The sequence below is a fragment of the Egretta garzetta genome, unplaced genomic scaffold, assembly GCF_000687185.1.
Source record: "Egretta garzetta isolate BGI_Z169 unplaced genomic scaffold, ASM68718v1 scaffold79, whole genome shotgun sequence".
Lineage (NCBI taxonomy): Eukaryota > Metazoa > Chordata > Aves > Pelecaniformes > Ardeidae > Egretta > Egretta garzetta.
Window position 1 is genome coordinate 3,202,107 of NW_009260791.1, and position 10,893 is coordinate 3,212,999.

General features: G+C 49.2%; 1 protein-coding gene across 1 annotated transcript in view; it reads right to left on the minus strand.

Annotated features, from left to right (window-relative positions):
- Positions 1-10,466: 10,466 nt before the first annotated feature.
- The window catches only part of BATF (basic leucine zipper ATF-like transcription factor), a 5,320-nt gene continuing 4,893 nt past the window's right edge, over positions 10,467-10,893 (minus strand). The window contains exon 4 of the mRNA XM_035902085.1: positions 10,467-10,893. This exon is cut by the window's right edge and continues 108 nt beyond it. Within this exon, the coding sequence (XP_035757978.1) occupies positions 10,807-10,893 (87 nt within the window). The 3' untranslated portion in view covers positions 10,467-10,806.

Here is a 10,893-nt window from a genome sequence, read left to right on the forward strand (position 1 = left end):
CCCCTGCCCACGGCCGCCGCCGCCCCGCCATCTCCCGGCCCTGCCGAGCGGCAAGGCCCGGTGCAGGAGGGACCTCAGTCGCCAGGACATAACGCGAGGGGACGCGTCCCGACCCAGAGCTGTGTCACGACCCAGAGCTGTGTCACGACTCAGAGCTGTGTCCCTGCGGGCACTGCCTGGCACTGCCTGGCACTGCCTGGCCCAGCCGGAGATGCCGGGGTGGACGCCTGGGGGATGAAGTGGGTTTGGGTTTCATTTGTTTTGGCTTCTGATGGGTTTTTTCCATGACATGGCACGCCACAAAGTGAAAGCATCCAGTGAAGTCAAAATTAAAACATCTCAATGTGACTGAAGCAAAAGAGCCAAAAGTTTTGTTTCCATCCTCACGGGGAACTTGCCGTTAATGAGTCAGCTCTTGGTTCCCACTACTTCACAACACACCACTCCGACAGATTCCTGCCTGGAGATCACTTACGACCTACAGTTCAATTCGTTAACATCGAGTTATCTGAATCGTACGGACATTACTCGGGGCGAGCTTTAAAGCGTGGGCTTGGTGGCATGCTAGTGTTGTTCGGCTCTCTTCCAGCATGAAACACACGGCTCAAAGTTCACTTGGAAAAATGGGAGCGATGACCTGTCTTTAGGATGCTGTATCTCTGAAACAAAGACTTGGGTCAGAGAATGAAGAAGTGAACTTTCTCCGGCTTGTATTTACTTTGTGAGATGCTGTCAGAGGTTAATGACGCTGTCTTCTGAATTATCCACCTGACTGCTGCCGGGAGCAAAGGCAGACACTCTGCTTTGGTGCCTTTATGTTCTTATTTCTTATGCAAGCAAAACAAAAAAAAAGCCTCAGACAAATTATTCCAAGGAGAGCAAATGTCACCTTAAGTGGTTCTTGCTGTGCACCCTCACAGAGCTCACTGCTCGTCACCCGCTTGGGTTTCCTACTCCCAGCAGAGCGGCTGGGAGCACAGCTGGGGACAAGCAAAGCCAGTGCAGCCTCCTGCATGCTCTGCTGAAAGCACCGCATGGCAGAGCTGCAAACCTTCCTGCACTCCCCCTCCCCGCCCACAGCCTCGCCACTGAACCTCCAGCCTCACCTCGGATGCTTGTTACGATGGTACAACATAACCATAATGCAGCCCTTTTACATAATAAACAAGAAAGGCAAATTCAGAAGCAAGAGCCAGAAAAGAGGGTTTTGGTCCCATTTATTATTGGGTTAGGCACCCAAAGTTACTCCAAGCTTTGTGTTAAGACAACAGAAAGAACAGATGAATTTTTTCTTATAAATTTGTGATTTAAATGTATCGGGAATGCGATGAGTGATAGCAGTGCAGAGGGCACAGAGGTGAAATGGAGCAGGAAAAGGACTGTGATGGTCCAACAGCTGCTTAGTCTGAGGACTCTGAGGATGCAACAGTGAAATAGTAGAGAAAATTAACTTTTAGGTTCATGAGATTTTAAAAGGTTTTTACGACATTCTCCGCAATATTATAAAGCAACCAAAGTTACCCAGAGGTAATTGCTATCATTGAAGAGTAGTCAAAAAAAGTCAATCAAGAAAAGAAAGAAACAGGCAATTTTTAGCAAGGCAAACTGGGTTTGCTCAGAGGACTGTCATTTATTAACAATCTCAAAAGCAGATTGAGGACCAAAATTTGCAGATGGTAAGACATTATTTAAGTTATTCAAGAGCACACACATGGAAAAAGTCTTTAGATGTATGGGACAGGAATAAGAAACACACGCCGGGTCCTTTGCCTCCTCCCAGCCCTACTCCAAACTGGAGTCAGAAACAGTCTGTCATCTTGAGTTGTGTTTTAGTCCCACCTTCAGCTCCTAAATGCCTCTCAAAAATCCTCAATTTTACCCATCACCAACAAAAAGTCCGTAGCAAGCCAGAGCCTGCCGAGCAAGGAGCCATTTGCTCACACTAAACTGATGCCTCAGTCCAACCAGAAAAGTCAAACAGTAAACCAAGAATGAGAACATAGACCCTGCTGCAAATAACAGCTGAAAGCAGATGGATTAAAGTAGCGCCCAGCCCCTAGTGACTGCAGCCTGTCAAGTGAACATGAGCCAGGCAGGGAAGCAACCCTGGCTCCCCCAAAGCCAATCTAGTCAAGTATTTTTTCATACCTATAGGCCCACACTTCTCAGACCTCCTCTCCTCTGATTTCAGGGCTGTTTTGTTTTGTTTCTGGCTCTGTGAACTGTTCAATCACCTTTTATATAATTCGCCAATTTCTGGACCAAAATAAAACCCCTGTGCTTTGCATTTCTTCCTCTCTCCATTGCCGCATCTGCATCAGAGCATCTTTATATAAAAATTTCTTAGCCATGAAAATTATTTATGTTTCAGGACAACCCCTTGAAGTGGATTTTAAAGCTGGAGGGAAATCTCCTTTACATGGAGATTGACACAAGTGCTAAAAAGTTTACAGGATCCTGTAGCCAAAAGTTATCTGTGAAGGTTGGAAGGCACTAAACCAGAGGCAGAAGCAGGGCCCAAATTAAATGTAACCATACTGGCCATCAGATCCTAACATTTCTGGCTTCCCTACTGATCTCAAGAAATCCAACTTCTGACACTCTTGGAATGTACTCTGCCTTTATGGCTGATGAGTACACACAATTCCTTTATGTTCTGTAAGGACTGAAGAACAAGCCTTGCAACAAGCTTGATTTTCTCAAAGCCTGCCCAATAAACAAAAATGCTAGGGATGATGCTGGCAATGATAATCCAGCTTTCTGATTTCTAGTAGATGGCAATAGGCCTCAAAGACAAGCAAGGCCGTAATGAATGGGTGGTGGAAATTGGCTTGGAAGGTGTGCAGAAGGCACATTCAAAAATTATTGTGAAAAGAATAATTCCCTGATGCCTTTTCTCTCCCACAGTGGATCAAACGTCTACAGAGTAGGTGGACAAAAGGTGAAGGTTGCCAGGGAAATGCGGGAACTCAGAGATCTACTGGATCTTCCAACCACGCAGTTCCTGCAGAGACTTCAGAGGATGCTTAGGCTCCATTTAAGTATTTAAGCTCACAGGATCACAGGATGTCCCTTGCTCTCAAACTCATGGCATTGTGATTTGTGCCTCTAATTCTCATCACTGCACTTCGAAGGCCTAGCTAGTGCAGCTCTTAAGTGGCTCTGTCACATTTTGATTGATAGTGTTAAGGTCTAGAAGAGATGTCAGAAGATCTCCCAGTCTATCCCACACAACTTTTCAAAACAGACACTGCAGGGAAGATTACAAGATCTTTGTTGGTGGAGGGAGAATGTTTTATATTGGGTTTGACACCCAAATGCTCTAGCGGAGGTCTTCAGACAGTTGTATCATTAGACCAAGCAGCAAGACTCAAATAGCTGGCAGAACCACTCACTTCTGGGCCACACCTGGCTGCAATGCACAGCTGGAGACCCACTGTGCAGTGTGGGCTGGCAAGGGGTGCCCCGTTGGACAAAGGCAGCCTTGTTCCCCTATAAAGCTGGGAAGGCTGCGAGCCCTCTGCTGGCATCTATAGCTTTCTACATCCCAGGAGCCACCAGAAAGTAGGACCCAGCATACATCTTATAAATGCAGTGGATTAGTTTTTACTGTAAGTTAGATACACCATTATTTTGATACCCTAAACCCTTATGAATCTACCTATTACATTTCCTGTGTAAAGATCTGGGGACACGTACGCTGATGGACTTCATTTATAACAGTGCAAGATGCAGGTTTTGCAACATTCAAAATTTTGCAAAAAGTACCTTCCTCTACACAAAACATGATGGCTTAGTTGCACATTCTAAACTCTCCATCTAAAGAAGACTGCAGACCTCAGAACCACCAAAGCTGTGCAGGGAATAACTTTGAACACCAAACCTATCCTCTTCAAAGCTTAAGGCCTTTCAAGAGCATAACTCAAGGAAGGGAAATAATGTTTTGGGCTGTTGTTCCTGACTGCCAGTCTGACACCTTCCAACCTTGGCTGCCACGGCTTGCCCAACAGCAAGTTGAACTACCACCACTTTACAGATCTGATCTCCCTGCTCAAAGCCTAGCTTTAACACAACAATGGCTTTAATTTAACCCTGTCCAGTTCAGGTATGATGTTTGTATGGATGAATCACAGAGGTCTGAACTGCAGGGCATGGCTGAAGTGCTGCCTTCTTGCAGCAAGAAAAGGGCGTGAAAAGGGCGTTAAAAGGAATGCTCAGCATGGAAGAGCACTTGCACCCATGGTACCTCAGATGTGCCGGTTGCTGATTAGCGCACACCCCTTGAGACACAGGGCGGTTACGCTACCTCTGCATGTCCTTCTGCAAACAGGTATCAACTTGCTCTGCCCCATGCTCTGATCTGACCGGATGAGAACCAGCTCTAATCCAAAAGCTGCGTAACTGCGGTTAGCTTGCTGCTCTCAGCCTGCTGCGCTCCTCAAGCATCTAAGCCCAGCTCTCAACCTTTGCTTGCGAAAAGCTGTGGAGATGTAGATAGTTGTGAGAAGGGCTGTGCACTGTTTGCTCTGTCATTGGAGCAAGCCCACCTCGCTCCTTTGCTGGACACCAGGCATGCACATGGGACACGAAGATCTCTTTGCTCAGCTCAGAATAAAAGAAGTGAAAAAAGAGCCAGCTAGACTCAAAACTCAGCCACAGCCTAGATTTACATCCCCAGTCCAGATCAGGGTCACAGATTAACCCCAAATACCAAAAGCTCAAAGTATATAAGCCCTTCTTACTCAGCATCCTCCAGCCTTCATCTCAGTGAGTCATACCAGTTCATGCCAATGACACAAAAAAGGTTTTCATCCCCTAATGCTTGCAGCTGGCATTAATTAATAATTAAAGAGTGCTGGAAATGTGCACGGCTCACTGCTGAACTCAGGCATGTTCCTCTTATTCCTCCCACTCGCACAGCAGCAAAAAAGACAAACCCAGGACAAGTCCTGGGGACCAGGGCGCTATACCATTGCTGTTGTGGGGAGAGAAAAGTTGATTGCATCTTAGGAAGGAGTACAGACCTGGTGCAGGAGTTGGGAGGAACGTGTGCTCTCTTTGTGTGGATGTCTCTGAAGCAGTAGGACTCACAGCAGCTGGCATCTGCAACCTCAGCTGCAAGAAAAATCATGGTCTTGTGTAGTAACCTTAACACACGGGTTGTAACCCTGCCCTGGCAAGAAATTAATATACATTCCCTACTGTTTAGCTGGGTGGATTTCTGATTAACCTAAAAAAACCTTTATGTATACACATGTTGCCACCTCACTGCTCAAATCCTCTCCTGATCATTCATCAATAAGGTGGCAACAACATGGCAGAAGAAGAACCCAGACAAAGCGAACACCAGTGCTGTTTGCTAGGAGAAAGTCTCGCCATTTCATGCCAGGCTTTGCTTTTTCCTCTTCTTGCCAGCTTTTGATTCATAAAAATACTTTGTCTCTTAGCAGTGACTCCTGATTTTCTTTGATCTCTGTGTGGTGAAATATTAGCAGCCAGACAGCATTCTTGTATGAGAGGAGCTGCTTTGGACACTGTGATCATTGTAAGAGGCAGAGAGAGGGTCTCTTGTGGGCTGCTGCTTTGGTTCAGTATGCAGGAGATTATCCTCTTGCTGATGCAGGCTGGCAGCAGAAGCGAATTCTGAGATGGGATTTGCAAAACAAGTGCATAAATACTTTGGAGCCACAGCAAAGTGGGCAACAGAGCTGCGTAGTCTGTCTTTTGCCAAACTGAAGATGTGCCTCTACTTTTCTGACTCCATGCATACTGTGCTTGGGTATTACCCCTTCTTCTGTTCCTCAAGAGAGAAAATTCACACGTCAGTCAATTTAGAGGGAGGGCATAATAGCCCCATAGAGCAGGATGAATGCACCTTCCCCTGGGCTGGCTGGCTCTGTCTCTCCCCACCTTGGCACCTGGCACATTTGGGAGACCACAGCTGAGCTGAGGAGGATGAAGCAGGAAGGGAATACCAGGCATAAAAGATTGCCCTGGGCTTCCCATCTGGGGAGATACATTAAGCTGAAGTCAGCACTGAATGTCATATCTTTATTTATCTTACCATAGAAGCAGCCCTGAAACGCTGATACCGAGTGCTTGTAAAGTGCTGAGCCTGTGCTTTTAGGGGAACAGAAAGGGAGAAATTACTGCACCCTTCATGTTTTGTGACTTGCTGTCCTTCTGCCCAGAGTTGCCAGGATGCCTTGATCCGTAGGAGATCTTGAGATTCAGTGAAGGCCATAAAGGAAAATGTAACTCTCGCGCCCACTAGTTCCCATCTCCACCCTCTGATGTGTCAACAGATGCTTGCCACACACCTCTGTTTGTTTTGGCTGCAGAGAAGACACCAGCCAGCAAGTAAACATGGAGGACGTGGTCGCTAAGGCTTGAAAAGCACCCACAGCCGCTGCCTCCCAGAGCCACCTTCCACCTGCCCTCGCTGCTCTCCCAGCCCCAAACCATTGGGCTTTTTGGCTGGCTTTGCCCAGTATGCATCCACAGCAGAGCCCCCAGAACAAGGCTGCTGGGCAGAAATCCAGCCCAAGTGCTTAAACAAAAGCTTTCCTGGGTATCAAAACACTTAAATCCACAGCTCTCATCTCAGGCCTCAGTGAAGGTTCATCAGGGCTGCAGCCAGGTCTATGTTTATTGAAGCGAACAGCTGTTACCCCTCCACCTGTGATGCTTCCTAGTGCTCAGTCCCCCCATCCAGCCCTGCGCTGCCTGCACACAGCTCTGCAAGCCCCATGGGAGCTGGGGAAGGTGAGGGACGCCAAGCCAAGCTCTCCACACACTCATGGAAACACACTGGGACCACAAAGCAGAACTGGCCCCTGGCCCAAATTACAAGGTCCTTGGCCAAGGGAGACCACAGCCCCTCATTTCCACTTGGACCTGGACATCCCCCTTCAGGCAGCCTTACCCAACCCTTGCCTTCAAACACATTATCCTTGAGCCTCCTAGTTCTTTTCCTAGTCTCCGGCAATAGCCAGGCTAACCTTCAAGCCAGCTCTACCCTAGAGGAACGCAAAGAGGAGGTTGCTGAGAAGTGCAGGTGCAGGCTGGGAGAGCTCAGCCTTTGCCCAGCAGAGGCCAGCACAAAAGCAGTATTTCAGCAGGCTGTGCTTGTAGGAAAGAGTTGTCTCTCTATCTGGCCTTCTCCGGCTCGAAAAGAGCCTCTGTGCCTCCTGTGAGCCCTCATCTCTACTGCTTCGAGAGAGCTTTTCAGCGAGGCACCATGCAGTGCAACAGAAAGGCACCAGCATCCTACATGGGTAGGGACGCGACAAGCTGCCACAGGCCCAGCCATCAGCCATTTTCTCCACTTGCATGCCCAGAAGCATCCCCTTACCCTGAAGCAGCAGGCATCATGGTGCTCCAGGAGGCTGGGCATGGCCAGATAAAACTCACACAACACTTCAGAAATGCCAGATGCCATGGAAATCAAGTGCAAAGTAATTGCGTTGCGGGTAGGAGCAGACAATCGGAAGCAATCAGAGATGATTGCCCTGGGCACCACCCTGCCCTTTGCTCCTCATTTGAGTTAATTAACAGTTCATTTTCTGGCAGCAGTGAGGGTCACACCAGAGGACAGTCACTTGGCTGCTTAGAAATCAAAAGGAGTTGCGTGAGAAGCCTTGAGTAGAGGCCAGGAGCCCTGGGAAAGAGAAGCAAGGGACTGCACCGGTACAGAAGTGAAGGCATCTCTTCACGTAGCCTGAATAAGCAGCTTGTGCAACTCTGCAAATAGCCTCAGGAAAAGCTATTTTTTCTCAGCCACTGGTTGAAAGAGCTGGTGGCCCCAAAAGAGTATGTTGTCCCTTGTTGCTTGGGTGCTAAGGACAGTCTCCCAGGGGAACCATTCTTTATAACAAAGAGAAACCACATCCGAGACACCTAACAATCACCAGAAACAACCGAGAGGTCAAAAACTGCCTGAACCATGCAGATCATCTTCTGTGATCAGGTTTTTGAGGGTAAGACTGGGGCAAAGACAAGTCAGAGTGGAAGATGCGTTCCTTAGCACCAACATACACCCAGTGTTTGGCCAAAACGGCTGAGCACAACGTTGCTTGGAGGCCTTCCAGCTCAGAGCCAGCCACGCAGAGGAAGGGCACATTAACTGATGATGCCAAGACTATTGTTTAGGTTCTGAAGAGGATGTTGTTGCAAACCCGTCTTCCAGTCTCACCACTTACCACTTATTTTCGTTCTGAGTTGCTGCATTAAGTCTGAGACGTTACCAGTGGGTAGTCTAGCAATTCTGTGGGCATTACATGGAACCCCACCCAGCCTGCAGGATCTCAGACTTTGTCAACTCTGCAACAAAAATATTGGCTTCACATCTGTGAGGGCATAGGTGATACATATACATCAGGGTAGGACCTTCTCCATCTGCAACTAAACCTGAGCTTAGCACTTTATAGCCATGAGAAAACACAAAGGCTCGCAGCAAGGATGGAGATCTCTCGCTATTGTACGCAATATTGTGTTTTAAGTCTGTTGCATGCTTCAGTGAGGAGCATGAGCCTGTGGTGCCCTGCATAGCCAACCCCAAGCAAGACAGCAATAGCTTTTTTCTCTGATTCTGTGTAACCCAGGAAGCATGGGAGCATCAGAACCCTAAAGAACAGCAAATGAAAAATCCAGGAGCAAACCCACCAGAAGCTGAAGGAGCAGAAGCAGAGCCTGTAAAAACAAGCTCCTCTAGAGCTGCAGCCAGTTGTCTCTCCCAGGCTTAGAGAGCCAAATCCCAGAGAAATACAGTTTGGGAAGGGCTTTTGTAGCCTGGGTAGCTCAAATCATGGCCTGTGCGGGGGATCAGCAGCTCTGGCTGTGGTACCAATGGATGGAGCGAAGCCTACTGGTGTGAGATCTAGCAGAGGGGAGTGGTGTAAGACACACTGAAATTGCTCCTGCTGCTTTTTTGTGAACATGAATCTTTTTTGCTGCCCTTAGATGTATTCTGCATGTCCTGTATGCAGAAACCCAGCTGCCCAGCTGGAATAACCACCATCCTCCCGCATGTGTGAGTATCCCCTGCACAGACAAGTGCCAGTGCAATCGCTTGTTGCCTCAGCACTGCTTTTGTAGGGTGGTGACACCCAGGCCAACACGCTGACACCAGGTATCCTTGACCAGGGAGCTTCCCATGCCAGCATAGAAGCTGGAGGCAGGAGGTTCACCTGCAGTGCTACCCGCACCTCTCCAAAGGACAGCTTGCTGAGGTATGGCAGCATTTCATTATCATCCTGCTAGTGCAAACCAGAGAGAGAAAATGGACGCAGCACAGCACATTACAGACTTTTCCCCACATCACAGACTTTTCCCAACCACTCTCGAGGGCTACGATGATGGGCCAAAACCCATCTGGAAATATGCTACTTCTCTGTGCGTGGAAGAAGAGTTATCTACTAATTGGGTCCATTTAACTCTGTTAAAAAACTATGTCAGCAGCACTGCTTGTGGTGCCCTATGCTGAAAACATTGCAGCTGACGCTCCTTGGAGATGGCAGCAGCAGTCCTGAGCCAGCATTAGCAACAGGACCTGCACTGGCAGGAGGGCTTCAGCCTTGTGTATAGAGTGGGGCCGATAGGTGGACTGCTGACTGGTGAGGTGTTAGGTGCAGAGACCGTCTGCATGGACCAGCTTGTGTTTCCACTAGATCAGACCCAGCAGAACTAATCTACTCTTCACTGACCTTTCAGGTTTCATCTGCTTCAATGCATGAGGTAGTGCAGCAGCCTTTTATGGAGCTGTGACTGGTGGGGAAGGAGAAACGGGGTAGGCTGCAGCTACGTGCCTTATCGCAGGGTGCCTTGAGCAAGGGTCCTGCTAGGTACTGATTCCCCTGTGCACTTCAGCACAGCATCACCACCCCCCTCCACACTGCAATGCTCATTCCCAGCTGCACTGCTGGTCAAGCTGAAGGCTCCACCAGCCCATCAAGATCCACATGTGAGGTAACATGCTATGGCAGTGCCCTTCTGCACATGCAAGGGGAGCACGTGGTAGTCTAGCCATCGGCAGCAGGGAGCTGAGGGGGGGCAGCGGGGAAGAGACCTGTAATGCTATGTGGTATGTCAGACTCATTAGCCAGGTCCAGCCCTGCAGCAAGGAGGGACCTATCTCCTCCAGGGACCCCATCACCCAATAAATCACTGCTCCCCAGCCTGGCCAACCCACACACGTGGGCCCCACTTCTAAATGTGGGGCTCCAGCTGCTGGCCCTGGATTAGGCACCAGCACAGGGCTGTTCCCTGGACTCCAGGCTGTCCCCTCCTGCTGCCTGCATCTTCACTGCATCATGCCAGGCTTTAGGAATGGCTCAGGTCCTATTTTGGAAACAAAAGAAGTTAAGAATTTTCAATCTTTATTTTACAAAAATAAACCAGTTTTGCCCTGGTACTCTGTAGCCCGCAACCTTCCCCTCTGCCCCTGCTCCCGCTCCTCTCCCCAGAGCTCCGGCTGTTGTGCACCGCTGCCAGCCACTCGCATCGAGACCGCTGGTGCCGCACGCTCCTGCGAGCGTCCCCGAGTAAGCACCGGGGAAGGGGGTTGGTGCCCTTTTGCAAATGCCTCCTCTTCCCAGGATCCAAGCTGGAAACTGCATGAAGATGCCTCCTGGTGGCTCTGCCATTTCTGCACAGGGAGCAAGTCTTAGGCAAATCACTTAGAGTACACACTTTGAGGAGGGGTGTCCGTCCGCCCGTCCGTCCCTCTCCCTTGGATGGAAAAGCGAGCCCCACGAAGTTGCTTCTTGCTGTCGGTGGAGCCGGCAGGCTGCCGTCCCGCTGGCTGGCTCAGTGCTGGAAGCGTGGGGAGCTGATGTGGGGCTGGTGGAAGGAGTGTGTGGCGTAAAGCACTTCTGGAGGCGGCGGAGGGGACGT